Genomic DNA, 21,660 nt, shown 5'->3' with positions numbered 1-21,660 from the left:
GGCGGTGGAACACCCGGTGCTGGAACCATAGCACGAGAACCCTGGTGCTGAGAACTACTCGAGGCTCGAGGGCAAAACCTAGCAATGTGCCTCATGCCGCCGCAAGTATAGCAAGACTTCGGCTCTTGAGCCTGTTGACCATGAAACTGACCCTAACGACCTGGATAACCACCCTGAAAACTCTGGAGCAAAGGTGCATTGATAAGAGCTGTTGGTTCACTGTAGCGCAGCTGATTAGAATATTGTATACGAGAAACACGCCACCAGGAGCACCGTGAGAAGTCTGAAGTGCTGACTGAAATGGCCTAGGAGGATGGCCTCTACCAAAAGAATCCCTACCTCTAGACGAGGCACCACTGAATCTGCTAGAATGAAGAGGCCTCTTATCAGACCCCTAACCGCTCTCCTAAGCTAAAACTATCTCACCCTGCCTGGCCACATTGGCCGCATCCTGGAAAGAAATCTCACTACCTGTCTCCTTAGCCATCAGCAGTCTAATAGGCTGAGCGAGTCCCTCAATAAACCTACTCACCCTCTCTCTCTCTCTCGGTGGGGAGTATCAGAAGAGCATGATGATCCAAATCAATAAACCTTGTCTCGTACTAGGTAACAGTCATAGAACCCTGCTGGAGACGCTCGAACTGCCTGCGGTACTCCTCTCTCTGAGTGATGGGAAGAAACTTCTCGAGAAATAGCTGTGAGAACTAGTCCCAAGTGAGAGCTGGTGATCCACCTGGTCTGGCCAAACAATAATCTCTCCACCATTTCTTGGCGGAACCTCACAGACGGAAAGCAGCAAAGCGGACCCCATTGGTCTCCACTATCCCCATGTTCCAAAGAACCTCATGACAACTGTCTAAATAATCCTGGGGATCCTCCAAAGATGTACCACCACAGGTAGTAGTGAACAGTTTGGTGAACCTGTCCAACCTCCACAAAGCAGCGGCAGACATAGCTGCTCCATCACCGGTCTGAGCTACTACACCCGACTGAACTGCTCCAACTGGCTAAGCTGCTGGAGTCTGAAACTGGGGAGCCATATACTCCGGAGTGTGGGTAGCAGGAGTTTGTGCTCCTCCCCCAGCCTAAGAGATGGCTGGTGCTACAGGAAGTAAACCTGCCTGGGTGACACTCTCCATAAGGCCCACTAGACGAACCAGAGCATCTTGGAGTACCGGGGTAGCGATGAACCTCTATGGGACCTGAGCTGGGTCCACTGGAACTATCTAGGCCGGAACCTCATCATCAAACTCTACCTGAGGCTCCGCCGTTGGTGCTGCTGCTCTAGGCTAAGCTCTGCCCCTACCTCGACCCCTAGCACGGCCTCGGCCTCGTCCTTTGCCCTTCATGGGAGCTACTGCTGGGGGCTCAGGCTGCTGATCATCGGATGAAGAAGCACGTGTTCTCGCCATCTACGAAAGAACAGAGTAGAAGTTCAATTAGCATTGAGAAACCAAATTAAATGACAGAGAACAATAGATGTGAAGTCATTCCTAAACTCCGTAGCCTCTAGGGGATAAGCACAGACGTCTCCGCACCAATCCCTCAGACTCTACTAAGCTTGTCCGTGAATTGTGAGACCTAAGAAACCTAAAGCTCTGATACCAACTTGTCACGACCCGAATTGCCCACCGTCGAGACCGTGATGACGCCTAACATTGAACCCGCTAGGCAAGCCAACATTATTGATTATTTACCCTTTTACCTTTACATTTAACAATTTACCAAATTAATGCAAGTATACAGCGAAATTAAAAGTGCGGAAGAACAGAATTTAACATTTAAGCTAATACTAATATGAATCCATAATAATAATCCATCCAAAACTGGTGTCACAATCTCACGGATTATCTAAGAATACTACAAATAGGGTCTGAACAAAGAAAATACATGTCTGTATCTGAAATAGAAAAGAATAGAAAGAAACAAGATAAGAAGGGGACGCCAAGGCCTGCGGACGCTTGCAGAACTACGTCGGGTCTCCGATGGACTGAAGGCAGCAACCCCTAGCTAAGGTCTGTATGCTCCAGTACTGGGATCTGTACAAGACTGCAGAGTGCAGTATCAGTACAACTGACCCCATGTACTGAGTAAGTGTCGAGCCTAACCTTGGCGAAGTATTGACGAGGCTAGGACACAACAAACAACATAATCTGCAATTAAACAATATCTAACAGAATAACAGTAATAGAAGCTAATCAGAAGTAACGGGAAGTGACAACATGCTTTGGGGGATAACACCATAAGGAAACATGGAAATAACGGGATGAAACAATTAAGGCGCTTGAATCAATAGCAACAAGAAATCACAACAAGTAGGCAAAGAATGCACGACATTACCCTTCGTGCTTTTACTCTCAATCCACACTATGCAATCAATAAAGAAAATGTGCATGGCATCACCTTCGTGCTTTATCACTCTTCCTCACCAAATGAATATTAGAAATTGTGCACGACATCACCCTCATGCTTTATCTCTCTTCCTTATCCATATGCATCAATATCAATGTAAATGTGCACGACATTACCCTTCGTGAGTTATCACTCTTTCCTCACCATATGCATAAGTATGAATGTACACGACATCACCCTTCATGCTTTATCACTCTTTCTTCACCCAAACAATAGTAACAATCAACATCCCGACAAGGAAATCAATAATAAGAATAAATACATCCCGACAAGGGAATCAACAATAAGAATTAAATACGTCCCGGCAAAGGAATCAGCTATAACCAATCTTGTTCCGACAATTAACTTCACAAATGAACCTCAACAAGAGCCAATGCTCAACAATAGACAAATACTACAAAAAATGATCATAAGTCTTACTCAACATGGGTAATCAACAAATTAGGCATTTATAGTACTTATCAAGAATCACAACGATTACAATTTAAGACTCACGGGCATGCTTGACACCAACGCATAGATACTCGTCACCACACCTATACGTCGTACACTATACTAGCACATAGCAAATAAGGCACAACACCTATTCCCTCAAGCTAAGGTTAGACCAAACACTTACCTTGATGTCACGGCTATGAATGAAGCCTCAACTATCGCTTTCCCTTTTGATTCCACTTCTAATTCAATTGTATCTAGCCAATATTAACATCAATAAATGCTAAAGAACTCATACCCAATGCTTAATTATAGCTTTCCCAATATTTTCCCCAAAAACCCAAAAATTGACTCCGGGCTCGCTTGGTCAAAACTCGAGGTTCGGACCAAAACCGAAATACCCATTCACCCACGAGTCCAAATATGCAACTAGTTTTAGAATACGACCCCAAATCGAGGTCTAAATCCCTAAATTTGTAAAATCCCTAATTTCTACCCTTGAAAAACAAGATTTAGGCCTAGAAATCTAATGGGTGTTGATAAAAAATGAATGAAATGAGTTCAAGAACACATACCTATGATTTGGGGTTGAATTTGCTCTTCAAAAATCGCCTAAGGTCTGATTTTGGGGAAAGAGATATAAAATTATGGCTTAAATCCCGTTCTGCCTCTGTTTTAAATCGCTGGGCAGACCTTCTTCGAGTTCGCGAGACGCAGTGGCCACAAGCCTTCACATTCGCGAGATACCCATCGCGTTCGCGAAGGCATTCTCCCCTAACCTCCGCATTCGCAATCCACATGATGCGTTCGCGATGAGTATTCCACCCCTCCCCCAGGTCCCTGCCATAATAGCCTTTGCGTTCGCGATAGCCAGGTCGCGTTCGCGAAGGGTAACTCCCCCAACGCTCCGCATTCGCGACCTGTGCCTCGTGTTCGCGCAGAAGGAATTTCCTTCAGACACACTTTACTCTTTGTGTTCGCGAGAGTTCCTTCGCAAACGCGACGAAGGAAATGCCTGTGTACCTGCAACAGCTATGACAACAGAAATTCTAAGTCTCAAAACATCCCGAACCCCCTCTGAAACTCACCCGAGCCCTCGAGGCTCCAAACCAAACATGCATACTAACCTAAAAATATCATACACACTTGCTCGTTCGATTAAATCGCTAAAATAACACCTAGAACTACGATTTTAGCATCAAAATCAAAGAAAAATCGCAAGAAATCTTTAGTTTTCAATTTCACAACCGAGGGTCCGATTCACGTCATATGAATTTCGTTTCTTACCAAATTTTACAGGCACAACTTAAATACCATATTAAACCTATACTGGGATCCGAAACCAAAATACAGGCCCGATACCATCAAATTCACACATCTTTAAATTTCCAAAAACTCTTATAATTACAGTTAAACAATTTCTTTCAAAAATTCATTTCTCGGGCTTGGGACCTCGGAATTCAATTCCGGACATACGCCCAAGTCCCATATTTTTCTACGGACCCTCTGGGACCATCAAAGGGTCTGGGTCCATTTACCTAAAATATTGACCGAAGTCAATTTAAATTCAATTTTAACGACAAAGTTAACATTTTCCTCAAATTTTCACATAAAAGCTTTCCGGATATACGCCCGGACTGCGCATGCAAATTGAGGTGAGAAAAAAGGAGGTTTTTAAGGCCTCGGAACACAGAATTGACTTTTAAGACAAGTGATGACCAGCTGGAGTGTGTAGATGGGCTTTGAATAAGAGTTGGGTGATTTATTTCCAATAATGCCAATGATGGATGATATTATGGATTAATTGCCTGTCGGGAGAGTGTTACTTTTTAAAGCTTACTTTATATTATTAAATAAAGGGGAAAGGTTTTTTTTAATAAAACGAGAGTAAAAGGGTTTTCTGGGGCTTTGAAGCAGGGCCACTTATATTGCAAAACTTTCAGAGACGGGATGGAAAGTCTTTCGTGAGAAGAGATGGTAGGCTTGATAAGATACAACTGCTTATCACTCACCTTAGAATCAAGCAATTCAGTTCGACTATACCCGCCTTAATTCCCTCATTCAGGACAGATGGAAGCAGGTTATGAATCTGTTCAAGTTGGTCAATCAATCCCTCCTTTCTTTCCCCCGCCTTCGGACACCTTAGAATAGATTTGATTGAAAGGAGGGTGAGGAACGAACACAGTAATTTGACTGCTGGGATCCCAATCGGCCTGCATCAGCGGAAAATACAACTATCGAATTATGAGTGACTCGCTTTATCGGGATGGGAAAAATTGCAACATCGTCATTTCTTTCCTTCCCTAAATCGATCCACTAGTAGGTAGCAGTAGGAGAGACCCATTATGGTGGGATGAATCGTTCTCGAATTCCGACTGGCATTTCTATCAATCGGCGGAAGACATACTGGGAGGGTATGACTTCAAGGGATTGACTCGATCGAACGGCCAACCATTTGCTATTTTTGTAGGAGATGAAATACAAAAGACCTATTAATGTGTAGTAGATTGGACGGAGTGCGTAATAGGCCAATTGAGAAGAAATTAAATCAATAGATTGAACGGTAGATAAATGATCAGAGGATGAGAGTGGTAGATCTACCCAATATGGATCGATAACGGATGGTCCCCGCCAATTGCTTATCTCTCTTCCTCGCATTCCATTCATGACCTAACGATTATCCCTCTTTCGGGGAGGGCATCACTTGCTGGATCGAACCCAAGGAAAGGTTTGATCGGCCAGGTGTTGGATCGAATGAACATTCAACTGCGTCATTACGGAAGCGATGGATGTCCAACCTTTAGATCTCTTCTTTCTCAATAAAAGCGGGTAAGGAAAACCTGAAGGCTAATCCGACAACTGCTGGCTAGAGGGCGAAAACAACTTTTGCCAATCAAAGCCCCAAAACTAGTAAACAAGCCACCCCAACCTTACCGCCATAGCTTGACTTTACTAAACAAGCAAGAATGTCCCCTTCTATCTTATTAGTCAAGCGCTAACGAGCAAGAAAACAGATATGCCCTAAGAAGCAACTTCGTGCAGCTGTTGTGCCCTTGCTTCTTGCTTTAGAAAGAGCCTTAGAGTAATAATAAATTTATCTTTATGTTACTTATAGGTTAGACTGCCTATATCATAACGCGTGATGCTTTAGGCATGAAATTACATTTTAAAGTACTAGATTCTTTTAAAAAAGAAGATATGACACATATATATAAATAAAAAACAGAATGAAGTTATGTAATGGTGAGACTCATAACCTAAAACTTCAGATCTCCTTCACTCTGCTATACACAAAATTCCATTACATGAAACTATTTCATCAGAAACAAAGAAGAAGAAATTATGCATAAAACAGCACAATCATGGTTTACAGGAGGGCCAAGTAACGATCTGGAAAAGACACAATCGTCCCTTTTAGCTGATTGGAATGCTTACGCTGCTGCCCAAAATGAGGAGGGTTCTTCATCTTCCGATCTAGGGTTCGATCTCGAGGCCGCCGTCAGAGATAAAGTCTCCGGCACTTTTAACGTGTAAGTGTACTTTTATCAGAAAACTGGAAATTCAAATATTTGATTAATTTGAATTTCAAACCCCAGTGCAGTTTTTATTTTTTAAAAAATTGTTAGAATATGATATTTGGATGAAGAATGCACTCGTGAGATTTCCAATTGGATTAAGTGTTTGTCAGTTTTTTACTCCCTTGTTCAAAAAGGATGGCGGGTTCGGGGTATCAGAGTCAACGAATTTAAATTATTTGATGTAAATTTTAACGTAGATTCTTAATTTTTTTGAATAGGAGGCCAGCTTAGTTTTCAAGTTTTGAAATTGGGATGGCGTTTCTAAAGCAGGAAGATACCCTAATTACACCTAGTAAAATGTAAATGTATCTTTTTTTTCCATTATGCAACCCCATTTTGCTGTGTGAGATGGTAAAAATGATACTGGGTAGCTACCTTTAGAGCTGCTAATCAGAATATGGCCAGCATTTGGAAAGTAACTGAGAAATAGACACAGCTTAAAAAGGCGGTATATACCTGCTTTTCTTCTTTTATGCTTATTTCAAACGTTACGACACTGTCCTAGAGTTCAAAATTATGACATGTGAAACTGCGCCTGGAGTTTCGAAACTCCCTATATGTGAAACACAGTGTTTAGAAAAGCGATCGCTTTTGAAGCGAGGCGAGCCCTTGTTGCTTTTTTGCGCTTCGCGCTCTCAAAAACACCGGTGAAACACTGTCGTGGAGTTCGAGCTTTTAAAAGTGAAATTCGAGCACTGTGCTGGAGTACTGCAAATTTTTTGAAACTCTAGCATACATGACAGCATAATTGATACCTCATGAAGAATTTTCTTCTGGGTCTAAACAACAACTTTGCTCTTATTTTGCTTTGTCCTGGTTTGATGACTTTCTTTGCATTCTTAGCCTGCTTCATCCAACCACATATTTTCCGTAGAGAATGAGTATGAAGATTGTGATGGTGTGGGAGTGTCTGCTATGTGCGCTTTGTGTACAAGGTAGGGGTGTCAATGGTTCGGTTCGGTCAGTTATTTTATAAATTTTGTACCATACCAATTTTTCGGTTATTCTATTATGTATAACCAAAATTAGACTTATCGAAACCGTCCCAATCATGTCGGTTTCTCTTCGGTATCGGTACGGTTCGGTAAATTTTCGGTAATTTTTTTAAACATCATGTATAAGTCACTAGTAGAAATAGATTGCCATAACATACGTAATTTATATGATTTAGCAAAACACTCTAGATATTTTTACAGTTTAAAAGGTAATGAATTAAGAAAATATGAAACATGGCTAGAGTATAGATTCATCAAATATTCTACAGCAGCGTAAACGAAACTAAGCAAATACAAAAAAAATATAAATCACACGAGTGGAAAGATGTTAACCAAGTTGAGATTCAAGAATAAAGTCTATAGAAGATTAAACATTTCAAAAAGATAAATCTTGTTCATACGAAAGGAAATGTATTCAAATTGTAGGTTGCTACTCCTAATTGCTACAATACCTTGTGTCTTGCTAGTGAATATGGTGGAAATAATTTAGTTTCAATAGAAGTAGCATAATAGGTTTGGGAATTAGGATTTTGAGTTTAATTACTTGTTGGCTTGTAACTATTTCATAATTCCAAGGCCCAAGAAAAAATTTAATGCTTTATTATTTTTAAACTTAACATATAAATATATTTTTCACATTATAAATTTATTCGGTATGGTTCGGTATTTATTCGATTTATTTTCATAAAATAAAAACCCTACCCTAATTATCGGTAAAGTTATAGATTTATATAATAACCTACGGTTTTACTAAAAGAAACCTAAATATTGGTTCGGTCCGGTACGGTTCGGTCGGTTTAGTCGGTTTTTAAATATCCATTGACACCCCTAGTACAAGGTGATCTAACACAAAACTACGTTCCATGTTCTTTCCAATCCATGGCATCTACTATACCAACTTCATTGTTTTGCTTTTGCACTTCACCAGTATGATTTATGATTCCCGCTGATGTATTCTCACTATCGTACCTTTTCTCTTTGGTTCTACCAGTGCTGGAGTTTCACTTGTAAAAGTTCTAAATCCACGACACTTTGTTGGAGTTTCACTTGTAAAGTTAGAACTTCAAGGAAATTGTTGGAATTTGAACTGTGGCTATTTTCAGTTATTTTACTGCATTTTTAAGTTGAGGCTATTTTTTATTTTTTATTTTGCAAATGTTGGATATATTTCACAGCACCCTAAAAGTGGCTTTTTGTCAAAATAATCCGTGGGAGGTGTATGAGCATGTCATTTGAGATTCAATACCTTGGGAGAGAGTCTACAGAGCAAGTCTCCCATCCCTTTCACGAATTATGTTTTTACAAATATTTTGCAACACTTAAAGAAAAAAATAGAAGTAAGCATGTAACACATTAAAAACAAATCCATTTGTAGCCAATCATCTATCTAAAATTTACTCTCTCTGTTCCCAAAGGAATGATACTATTTTCTTATTAATATGTTAAAAAAAGTATGCCATCTTTCCTAAATTTGATAATAATTTAACTTGAACTTTCCATTAATGACAAACTTTTTTAGTCACAAAAATGTTGTGGCATGTTTAACAACACAAACTTCAAAAGTTTTATTGCCACACAAAATTATGACATATTTAATATCACAAGTTTCACAAGTCTTTTTTAGTTTTGCTCTTTCTTAAAGAACTCTGTGCCTAGTCAAACTTCGCCGCTATTAATTGAAATGGAGGGAGTATGAATCACTTGCTTGGATAGAGGAGGAAGATATTTAGGTTGACGATCAGGGTAAACTAGTGTTTTTTTAATCAGTTAGGGTAAACTAGTCAAATTTTGACGAATCAGATATTGAAGGGACAAAACTGAGTGAAATGGTATATTTTTGTTGCAAAGAAGCTCTAGTAGAAGATGCAGATTCATTAGTTGACATCTTAGGATCTTTGTAACTAGCACAGGACCTCTGGTTTCTCTTAGCGCAGTCTTTGTGCTAAGGACCACTTTAATTGTTAATAAAATACCTGTTACCTTGTTCCAAAAAAAAAGAGTGAAATGGATACAGATGATTCATATAGGCGGCTTCAGCTAGTCTGGGATTGAGGCATAATGGCGAAGTTGATTGATCATATTAGTATAATGTGTAATGATGTTTGCTTGCTGTATTCACTCGTGTGATTCCCCTTCCAGTTACTGTTGTATCCGTTTTTGGAATTTATGACATGGGTGTATCTTTCATTGATCTTGACCAAACTATGAGTTGTCCATAGCTGTGGAATTCCATGGACTTGGTAGTTTGATGATTTGGGCAAAGCATTGGTGGAAGCATTCTGATATATTCATTCATCAGGTATGTTACGCAACGCCTTCCTGATGTTCTTTGGAAGGGCAACGTAAGGCTAAGCAACCGATGTCAGTGCGGTTGCTGTCCGCCAATGAGGTCCCCTCCGCACGCTAGACTAGATTGTCAGTGCCTTGCGGGAAAACCAATGTCGTGAGCAATTGCGGAAGCTGAGAGAGAAATGGGTTTTGAATGATGATGATGATTTTATTGATGAATGAAAATGCTGATTACAATGATGTGGTGTCGAGGGGGAGAGACACCAGAAAATGCTTGCTTGAAAATGTTTGATTGTTTGGTCCCCCTTAATAATGCTTAAAAAAATAAACCAACATTACAAGACTAGTCCTAATAAAGCTGTAGAAGCACACTGAAATGAAAATGATGTAAACTAGCCTATGATTACAATGAAAAGGACTTAGATTATTACAAGGTAAAACTAAGTCCGATGGCAGCAACTTTGTCTTGCGGGTCAGGGTCTGCGCGCGCGTTGCTGTGGGCGCGCGCGACACTTGATGTGCTGGCCTGAGGCTGGGCGCTGGTGCTTGGCATCAGGGTCTGTGCGCGAGGCGCTGCTGGAATGGGCCTGCAGCTGGGCGCTGGCGAGGCATCAGGATCTGCGCGCGCGGCATTGTCAGGGCGCGCGGCGCTGTTGTCATTGGCCAGCCCTTGGGCGCTGGCGAGAGGCATCGGTGGGGCGACAGAGGCACATGCGCGCTTGTCACTTGGCGCAGCCAAGACCACGGGGCCGACCATGGCGCTAGGCATTGTGAGGCTTGCTAGGCCGCCATGGGGCGCGGCCAAGGGGTCATGGGGCATGTCTGGAAAGCAGCCCATGACATTCTCCCCCACCTGAGTTGGCGCCGTCCTCGGAGCCTTATGATGATGATGATGATGATGATGATGATGATGTTTCTGATGGTTGTTGGATGGGAGGTCTGCGCCCCTCTGTTCTGTGAGCTTGCTGTTGTGGCGACGCAATGATTTCATGCGGCTGACATGGAAGACTGGGTGGATCTTCCAACAGGATGGAGTTTTTACCTGGTATGTGGACTTTCCAATGCGTTTTTCAATGGGCAGGGGCCCGATGTATTTTTGTTGCAGGCGAGGGTCATGGGTCCTTTCTGCAAACAAGTACCGCTTTTGGATGCATAGCATTACTTTGTCCCCTGGTTGATGTTGGGAAAAGCAAAGCTTTTGTTCGGTGAACCTTTTTGCCCGCTCTTGGGCTTTGACGAGATAGCTCCGCACTATCCCCATGTTGCGCTCCCATTCGCTCGAGAAGTTGGCAGCTCGAGGAGATTTCGGCATGGTTGATGCATTCACCGTTTGCGGGAGAAGCGGTTGCTGTCCGGTAACAATTTCAAAAGGGCTTTTGTTTGTATGATGGCTCTTTTGAGAATTGAAACACAGTTGAGCAGCATCCAGGAGCTTCACCCAATGCTTCTGTGATCCGGTTGCGAAGTTGCGGAGATATTCCTCCAGCATGTCATCGAACCGGTCTGTCTGGCCATCCGATGGTGGATGGATGTCTGAGTTGTGACTCAATGTTGACCCAAAGCACCTGAAGAGATGGGTCCAAAAGTTGCTAGTGAAGCGTGAGTCGCGCCTACTAACAATGTCTTTGGGCAGACCCCAATGTTTGACAATGTGCGAGAAGAAGAGTCGAGCTGTATTTTCTGCTGATGCATTTTGCGGGGCTGCTATGAAAGTTGCATAGTTTGAGAACTGATCTATGACAACCATGATGGATGCAAGATTGCCGACTTGGGGCAATCCCGTGATGAATCTGAGGGAAACACTTTCCCATGGTCTCTGAGGGACATGTAATGGCTGCGAGGGTCCCGGCTGTGATGAGTGATCCGACTTGTCCTTGTGGCATGGCTGACAAGTCTTCACACGATGATGAGCGTCACCAGTCTTTTGAGGCCGATGACATGATGGCTGATTGTTGCTGCGAAGGGTAGCCTGAACCTGGGGTTCATGTCTGTTGACTACCTTCTCCAACTGCATGGCCGAGATGTTTTCAGCGGCCATCTTTATGGGAAAGCATGGTATGGTGCAGGGCTTGGCCCCTTTTTCTCCCATCATCAGGAGCATGTTGGCATATGGTACCGGTATGGTGTTGGTTTGCCTCATGAACTCCAAACCCACTATGATGTCGAAGTCATCTATGATTGCGATGCGCAGGTCGATGCTTCCTTTGTATGGGCCAAGTTTCACTGGGACATTTGTAGCTGTTCCACCCAATGTCTGAGGTGGTGAGTTGATAGCCTTGACGCGGCCTTTGCTCTTTTGTACAACAAGACCTAGGCGCTCTACTTGTGTTGATGACAAGTAGTTGTGGGTGGCACCCGTGTCTATCAATGCGTGAAGGGGCTTGCCGTTCACTTTCAATTCGACGAACATTAGGGTCCTCGCTTGTTTAGGAGGCCTCTCGTCCATCTTTTCCTTCCCTTTCTTGGTGATTGGGACTGATGTTTTCTTAGGAGGACATGCACTGGTCCCCGCTAAGGCATGTGGGATAGAGCCAACAATTGCATTGAAGGCGCCTACCTGGTCATCTTCTGATGTGTCTGATGTGTCTGACTCATCCTCGACAGTCTGATGAGCATTGACCTTGATGTTTGGGCATTCATTGTTCCAATGTGCCCCGCCGTAATGACGGCATTCTGAGGGAGGCTTTCTCCCCTGATTGTTGTTGATGGATGCAGCACTATTGCTGTTGGAGGGAGGAGTCTTAGTTTTGGATGCACTCCGATCTCCCCCACTTTTGCTTGGGCCACCATTGCTGGGATGGTGCCCGTTGAATCCCCCTCGGACAGACGGCTGGGGTCTGTCGTTCTGAGTTCCCAAATGATAATCGCCAAGGCATTCTGCAGCTTGAATGGCCTTGGGCAGGGTGTCTACCCGTTGTCTTTGTAGTTCCATACGGGCATGAGGTTTCAAACCTTCTATGAATGCGAAGTTTGTCTTTGTCCCCCATGTCGCGTATGTTTAGCATGAGTGCGGAGAATTTGCGCACGTACTCCCGCACTGATCTGGTGTGGCGGAGGTCCCGTAGCTTTCTCCTTGCATTGTATTCCACATTTTCGGGGAAGAACTGCAGGCGTATGGCTACCTTCAATTCGTCCCATGTCTGAAGAGTATCTTCACCGGCCTTGATGGCTTCGTATTTGACCCGCCACCAAAGTTTGGCATCGCCCTGAAGATACATGGCAGCAGTCGCTACCTTTTTGGATTCCTCCAAATGGCCCACGGCATCGAAGTATTGTTCGATGTCGAAGATGAAGTTTTCCACTTCTTTAGCATCCCGGGATCCGTCGTATGGCTTTGGCTCCGGTATCTTAAGCTTTTGTGGAATGGGGGTGAGGTTTGCTGCACCCCTGATGTGATGGTCGCCTTCTCGAAGTAGGCTCTGTAAGGCAGCATTGACAACGTTGAGCTTGTCAGTCAAGTCGTTTATGGTTTGCTGCATGGCAGTTAGTCTGTCTGCCTCATGTTGCTGATGGGCTAAATCGTCGGCACGCTCCTGTTGGAGGTCCTCAAATTTGCCATGAATATTGGCAGTTTCGATGGCTGCCGTTTGTCGGTCCTCGTCGGAGTCACGACTGATGTTTGCAATGTCATTTTCGGCCTGCCGCATTCGGCGGTCCAGGTCGTCCAACCTTTGCACTAGGTTGTTGCTTTGATCAGGCACCGTTTCTACGATGGGTCGTAATCGGTCAACCGTCTCTTCTAGGGATGCTAGACGCTCCCCATGATTCACCATGGTCAGAAATGGTGATGATGGCAAATGTTCCCTCGTCCGATGTCGAGCCTAGGCTCTGATACCAACTGTTACGCAACGCCTTCCTGATGATCTTTGGAAGGGCAACGTAAGGCTAAGCAACCGATGTCAGTGCGGTTGCTGTCCGCCAATGAGGTCCTCGCCGCACGCTAGACTAGATTGTCAGTGCCGTGCGGGAAAACCAATGTCGTAAGCAAATTGCGGAAGCTGAGAGAGAATTGGGTTTTGAATGATGATGATGATTTTATTGCTGAATGAAAATGCTGATTACAATGATGTGGTGTCGAGGGGGAGAGACACCAGAAAATGCTGATTGAAATGTTTGATTGTTTGGTCCCCCTTAATAATGCTTAAAAAAAATAAACCAACATTACAAGACTAGTCCTAATAAAGCTGTAGAAGCACACTGAAATGAAAATGATGTAAACTAGCCTATGATTACAATGAAAAGGACTTAGATTATTACAAGGTAAAACTAAGTCCGATGGCAGCAACTTTGTCTTGCGGGTCAGGGTCTGCGCGCGCGTTGCTGTGGGCGCGCGCGACACTTGATGTGCTGGCCTGAGGCTGGGCGCTGGTGCTTGGCATCAGGATCTGTGCGCGAGGCGCTGTTGGAATGGGCCTGCAGCTGGGCGCTGGCGAGGCATCGGGATCTGCGCGCGCGGCATTGTCAGGGCGCGCGGCGCTGTTGTCAATGGCCAGCCCTTGGGCGCTGGCGAAAGGCATCGGTGGGGCGACAGAGGCACATGCGCGCTTGTCACTTGGCGCAGCCAAGACCACGGGGCCGACCATGGCGCTAGGCATTGTAAGGCTTGCTAGGCCGCCATGGGGCGCGGCCAAGGGGTCATGGGGCATGTCTGGAAAGCAGCCCATGACAGGTAGCACGTATATGGTAATTTTGGCAATAGGCTTTACATATTACAATTGAAGAAGTGATGAATATGGTCGGTCTTGAGTGTTTTAATCTAATTGCAATATTTAAACCTGGTGTCTTCAGTTGTATTGCTCACTTGCTGATGATATTTGTTAACTTTTCCTTTTTCTGCGTAGGGTTTCTAAAGGAGTAAGAGATTTACCAGGAAGCTTCAGTTCCGCGACCAGCAATGTTCCCTCGGGGAAGTCCCTTATGTACTTTGGTTTATTTCTTGCAGCTGGTGTATTTTTCATCTTCATTGCATTCACTATGTTCCTCCCTGTCATGGTGCTGATGCCTCAGAAATTTGCTATCTGCTTCACAATTGGTTGTGCATTCATTATTGGCTCATTCTTTGCCCTCAAAGGTCCAAAGAATCAGCTTACACACATGACATCAAAAGAGGTATTTAGTCATCCTCAGTCTTGGTTTTGCCATCTTTTATGTCTAACTTGTTGGTTGTGGAAAACACACATTTCCCTTCTTTTGTGACAGCTCAATTTTCTGCAATCTCATTAGTCGTCCTTTCTTTTCCAGAGACTTCCTTTTACAGGGTTATTTGTTGGCAGCATGGTAGGGACGATTTACGTCTCTATGGTACTTCACAGTTATATTCTTTCTGTGCTCTTCTCAGTTATACAGGTATTGGATTCTTGCCCCTTTTTCCTTTAATGATTCTGCCATAATAAATTCATTTTAGCCTCTATAGGTGGAAGATGAGATGAACACTTGAGCAAATGCTTTTAAGCTAGCTAGTCACTATTCCAGGATGCTTTAACCCAACCCCCACCCCCCAAAAAAAATAAAAATAAAAGAAACCCAGCAACAGAAAATAAGATTCTAGGACAAGTTTTTTATTTTTATTTTGAGGCGGATAAATATATACTACTATGAGTTCTCCAATAAATCGAGTCCTCAATATTACAAGATGTATTCCAAGCCATGATTTGTTTTGTCTGTAGTAGCCATTCTGCTGTTTGTTTTAATTTGGAAAGTGCATTCATGTTCGAAGCTACATTTTATAGCCACTTCACGGGTTCTAACTCTTTCAACTGGAAGTTAGTATTGTTTTTCCTTGGTTAGTGAGCTGTACTATCTGGTCTTTGATTTCCTAAATGTCTTCCATTCTGTATACTTGATGCTTGGGCAATATCATATCCGCAGTTGGGCGTTTTACTTCTGACCACCTTGTCCGTTTGAAGTTTGCTATCTCTTAATCCTTAAGTACTTGTCCATATTGCATAAATCTTTAGCTTTCTATATAGTATCTTGTCAAAAAGAAAGAGTTTTGTCTACATGAATTGTAAACACGAAGTCTTAGCTTACATTGTTTGAATGACAGAAGTGATTATTCTATTTCGAAACAACCAACATAGGAAGGGCTAAACAGAATCTGGGTAAAAAACGTTGTGTATTGCCTAAATATAAGACTAAGCATGGACCTGCCAACTCACGCCTTGTACTGCAAGGAAGCCTTTTATCCTGGAGCTTCTTATCTGGAATACATTTTGGAAGCCACGAGTCAATTTAGTGTAATATGTTTTATGTGTTGAAGTACTCGACACACTGACTGTTGCAATTAACAATATTAATTGCAATTTTGTTCTATATTAGTTGGAAAGAAGATTCTTTTTCTAACATACATTACAAGACACCAAAAAACTTGGAATATATTCCTTTAAGATGTTGAGCAAACTTAAACCGAGGGTCTGGCCTAGTGGTCAATGCAGTGAGAGGAGAACTATGAAGTCCAAGGTTCAAATTCTAGCGGAGGCAAAGAACACTAGGTGATTTCATGTGTTGTTGCCATGATAATAGTTTGGGTCCAACCCATCATGAGCAAAGTGAGAGATGTTGGATATTGGATTTGGGTATTGCGTCACTCCATGTGGGCTGACCGACCCGTTTGGGAAGAGATAGGGTTTAAACTAACTTTTTAGGAGAAGTTACTACACGATTAAGTATAGTGGAAGCCGTTTTTCCAAAAACTGCTATTTTTCTTCTCTTCAACAATGGACTTGTCATCTTCTCACGGATAGATAAAACACACAGAAAAGAACATTCCTTTTCTTGTTCCATATTAACACACAAATAGGTTTAAATCGTGGTAATTTTTATTTTGTTTCCAAGAGATTCAAAGTGGACTTAAGAGCGATTTTTACTCCGTTGCTCTAACAGGTACACAAGTTCATGTTTCTGTTACTGGATAGATCTTACAATGGTATCAGTGCATGTGTTATCTTTTCTGTAGTCCTAAATTAATTCTCTGGAAACACATTGCCATTGAAACTGTTGATATTTATTTCTGTTGAAATATTTTTAGCGTCTAAGCAAATTCTGATATAAAAATAATTAAAGAAGTCTTGTTTTCTTTATCATCTCTTTTACTGTCGTATTAGAATTGTAGGAGGATTAAAAATTTATAAAAATAAGAATATGACCCTTAAAATTTTAAATTGTTCTTCTACGAGTTAACATGACATATATTGTCACATAGAATGGTTATGAAAAACCGTTCTAAATGAATCCTTGTTCCCTTTTTAGAAATGGTTGGAAGAGGGATGAGCTCGAAGTACTCCAAGTGGGAGTGTCAATGAAAATCGAGCTAGGGGATAATGCAGAAAAGTGCGTCTCATAGGACTTATTTCTGTAATGATTCACATCAAGAGCCTGAAATCATCAGGAATAATATCTCGAGGGCGATGCAAACTTTCTTAAGAGATGAAAGGGCTAAGTGAAGGGGAGGTTCAAAACGGTCCCTAATGCTTCAATATCTACACATATTCAACTCTTTGAGTCAAAACAAGATGAGTTGTCTCATTAGAAATTGGTTTCGGATTGGGAAGCTTTAGCTATTTTAGTCGATTCTTTAAAGCTTTCCAATCCAAAATCAATTTATAATGGTATAATTCAGCTCATTTGGATTCAAAAAAATTGAATTTGTTTTAGTATTGAAGCATTAGGGGCCATTTGAACTCCTTAAACTTCGTTTTCCTCTTCCTTTCGCTTAGCTCTTTCATTCTTTAAAAAAATTTGCATTATCCTCGGGACATTATTCCTGGATTTGAATCATTACAAAAATAGGTCATACACGATGCACTCTTCAACGTTTTCCCCTAGCTCGACTTTGAGCGCCACTCCTACTTAGAGTACTTCGACCTCTTCCCATCCGGTCATTTTTCAAAAGGGAACAAGAAAACAATTATAATGGTTTTTCATGACTATTATATGTGACAATAACTTGTAAAAGAGTAATTTACATTTTCAAGGGTCATATTTTTATATTTATATATATTCGACCCTCCTAGGACCTCTAATGTATCAATAAAAGGAATAACTAGGATTTGGACTAAGTTCTTCACTAAAGAAGTAATGAATTGTATTAAGACTAATTTTCTAAATATTTAAAAAATTTGGTCTTAGCTCTTTAAATTTTAAAAAAATTATATTGTGTATGCAAAAGTCTTATAGCTTCCAAAGACCTTCATGTCAAATCTCATCTGACATAATGATACCAAATAATTTTAATTAGTGCAAACGCAGTTATATATTATTATCGTTATCTTTTAAAAGGAAAAACAGCTGACACATGGCTTGATGAATAAACAGAAGCCACAAGTTTACAGTACAAAGCTAGCATGGGGTTTTTTAATTGCCATAAAAACTTTTGACTTAAATACTCTGTTCCCACCTTCTTTCTTATAAATTTCGAAATATTATAGTCCATTTCTACAATTCTAAACTCCAAAAGTTAGAGCTCTTCCAAAGCAAATCAAACAACAACAACCCAGTAGAATCCCACAAGTGGGGTTTGGGGTCCAAGGCAAATCAAAGAGAAGAAGAAATTGGGTCATGGGTGAGAATGAAAAAAAATAATTGAAGGTTCTTGTTCTTTTGGTTCTCACATGGGAAATACAATTCTTAATAGAAAGAGATAACAATAGTGATATTTAGGCATATATAAAATGGTATTTACAGTGTTCTAGTATCTCCAATCAACCGCGGGAATCATCCTCTTACAAGGATTATTTTAAAGGGTGCGTATTCAATTTCATTTTACCAAAAAAACTAAGGTCTATTTTATTAGAATTTACTTGCATTCCAAATTTTATTTAATAAAAATAAACATCAACAGTTTCAATGGCAGTGCTTGTCAAGAGAATCAATTTAACACTAGGAAACATATAATACATGCTCGGGTACCAACGCAAGATTAATTCAGTAAGAGGAACAAGAATTTTTTGTAAGAGGAACAAGAATTTGTTACCTGTTAACTCAGAAAATTGCTTCTAATTTCACTTTGTATCTCTTGGACACAAAGTAAAAATTACAACGAACTAAATGTCTTTGTGCATTGATATGGAAGAAGAAGAAGAGAAGGAATTTTCCTTTATCTGTTTTTCTTGTGAAGGTCCATTTCTAAAGAGAAGGAAAAATTGTTGTTCTTGAAAAATTGCTACCACTAGATTTAATCGTGTAGTAACTTCTCCTAATAAGTTCTTTCAAAATTTTATCTCTTCCCAAATGGGTTGGGTCAGCCCATATGGAGCGACCCAATACCTGAATCCAATATCTAACATCACCTACTGTATTCACCCGTAGATATTTAAGTGTGACTCAGTCTAGGCGAGGTTCAAAAGCATAAGTTTTAGAACCATCTGAACAGACAAAAGAATTTTTTCCTCATGACCGGAGATTTCCATTCCTCTCTAAGGAGTTGTAAGATTAGTCTCTTGGCAACAACCCACAGCCTGTTATTCCTTTAGATGCAAAGAAAACAGGTGAAAAGAAAGAACAAAACTGATGGAAAGGAAATATTCCATCTGTTCCAATTTATGTGAACCTGTTTGACTTGTATGGTTATAATTTTTTTGAAACTTGTGGTGTTAAACATGCCAGACTATTGTGTGATTATAAAGTTTCTCATTATTGGTAGAATTGGAAGTTTAAGTTAAATTGTTTCCAAATTTAGAATGGGGTCATTCTTTTTTGGAACGGACCAAAAAAGAAATAGGTTCACATAAACTGGAACAAAGGGAGTACTAAAAGGTTCCACACCAAAACACAGCCACCTCGCACAAAAAGGGTAATTGAATGGCCTTGGAGCCGTTGCTTACAAGCGTTTAGCTTCTTCTAACTTTTTATCAAAAAGCTTTCCTCCAGACAATCCTTCTTCAAGAGTGCAAGAAAAGAAAATAAACACCAATACTTCACAGGGATCTCTAGAGTAAGAATATTCGACAGATTTGTTACAGAAATATTATGCTGCTTCTACTAGTTTCATTAATAATTGGGTCTTTTCAACTGTGTTGTCGCTTTCTCAGAGTTAAATGGTTGTTACTATCCATCCATGATTATATCAGTTGTAATACATAACTAATATGTTTTAACTTTTTCTGTTCTTGGTAGGTCCTTGCTCTATCTTATTATGTTATCTCCTACTTCCCCGGAGGTTCAGCTGGGATGAGATTTCTCTCTTCAACCCTTACATCCACTATTTTCAGATGTTTTGGAAGGTGACAACATCTCTCCGCCGTCCTGACAATTTACCCTTACTTTTGAGAATAGTCCAAAGTTTGACAAACTAACTGTATGCTCTTGATGAGTTGATTGAATGATAAATGATGAGAAGGGAATCAAGATTTATTTTTGGCTCATCTTTTTTCTTACTTTTGTGCGCATTTGAACTTGATTGGTAGTTGGATTAGTTGTTTACATAGTTGAATGTGTATGATGTACTATAAGCCCAAAATCTAGACGTATTGCGTTTCGGACGGAAGAATTAGAATTTTATTTTCACACCAAAGGATGTAGCTTAGTGTCAATGAAGTGGGTGAAAATCATGAGCGATCAAAATTTTAAGTCCCAACAGACAAAAGATACTTAGTGATCTATTCTGATGTGTTTGGGCTTTGGTAGATAGAGTTATCCGATACTTGTGTTAGTGGAACCTAGCAAGCCTGGAATAGTTGAGGTGCACACAAGCGGGCTAGGGCACCACCATTATTAAAAAAATAGTAATGATCCTCTTTTTTTGGTGTTTTCGGCAAAAGGTTGAAGCTTCATTTCTCAAGGAAATGTACAGATGCAACGAGGTTCCTAGAGAACTATAAAGACACATTACATCCAGGAAATTGGAGCTTAATATATTGTTTGATATCAAAAAATTCGAGGTCTTTCTCTGGCCTATTATACACACGGAAAGTACACATAATACATGGACTTGCAATGAGCAGAGGTGGATATAGTGCAGTTGTATGAGTTCTAGTGCAAGTCGGATGAGTTCAATTGAATTCATTATTTTCTCACGAATTATGTGTATTACATACATGGAAAAAATTATAAATATAACATATAATTAGATCATTCTCACTTTATTGTGGGGTCCGCGCAATAAGAACAAGAGCGCTTCCTCTTGCTTTTTCTTTGCCACTATGACATTGGAAATCAATGCTTTCACGCAAAGTCCTCGTCACTGCGGAAAACTAGTACTTTCCTATAGTTGATCAAGGTTGCTTGAACTTTCAAATCTGTTCAGGTCTTAGAATCGGGCTAGGAGCAGCTATTGAATCTGGTGATGGTGGCGTGATAATGCCAATGGAAAGGGAAAGAAAAGGAAAGAAAGGGTAAGACTTTAGTCAGACAATTGTTCTAGTTTCTCATTCCGCAGATCAATCAATCCTTTTTCTTGATCCTTTTAAAGGGTTTTCCCATAGTTCGGTATCGACTATCAATAAAGGAAACATATTTTCCGATAGTTCGGTATCGGCTATCGATAAAGGAAGCATATTTCTCTAACTCAATTCATTCTATATGGTAATTGTAGGTACGTCCATACCCCTTTTTTGGTTCAATTAAGGTAGGCGCGTGCCCGAGTTCTCTTGAACCTACTGAATCTAGATCCTAAATTCGATTCTGACATTGATAATAATCTATTCAATAATCACACCAATTTCCCAACTCAAATGTTTTGCCCATCCCTCTCTTCTTGCATCTCTATTTTGTCTATTCACCCAAATTAACATGTTGATGTCTACAGCTATTTCGAGCTTTGAAGTTTCCCCCATCCTTAACCACAAAACCAACCTGGATAGCTTCTAGATTGGCTTGAATATATCATATACCTAATTTAGTGCAGACTGGTACGGCAAGCAAGTTTTTCATGCCATGATCATCTTGACAATATAGTATTGATCACGCCCAGCTATGCCTTATAAAAAGGACAAAGCGGTCGTTGCAAATATAAT

General features: G+C 41.0%; 1 protein-coding gene across 1 annotated transcript; it reads left to right on the top strand.

Annotated features, from left to right (window-relative positions):
* Nucleotides 1-6,045: 6,045 nt before the first annotated feature.
* Nucleotides 6,046-20,070, top strand: LOC104244334 (protein transport protein SFT2-like). Its single transcript, XM_009799743.2, has 4 exons — nucleotides 6,046-6,377; nucleotides 14,551-14,818; nucleotides 14,951-15,055; nucleotides 19,823-20,070. The coding sequence occupies exons 1-4, from the start codon at nucleotides 6,190-6,192 to the stop codon at nucleotides 19,931-19,933; spliced, it is 672 nt and encodes a 223-aa protein (XP_009798045.1). The 5' UTR covers nucleotides 6,046-6,189; the 3' UTR covers nucleotides 19,934-20,070.
* Nucleotides 20,071-21,660: the final 1,590 nt, after the last annotated feature.

The sequence above is a fragment of the Nicotiana sylvestris genome, chromosome 6, assembly GCF_000393655.2.
Source record: "Nicotiana sylvestris chromosome 6, ASM39365v2, whole genome shotgun sequence".
Taxonomy (NCBI): Eukaryota; Viridiplantae; Streptophyta; class Magnoliopsida; order Solanales; family Solanaceae; genus Nicotiana; species Nicotiana sylvestris.
The sequence above is the reverse complement of the archived record's forward strand: the minus strand, read 5'-3'. Positions and strand labels throughout refer to the sequence as shown.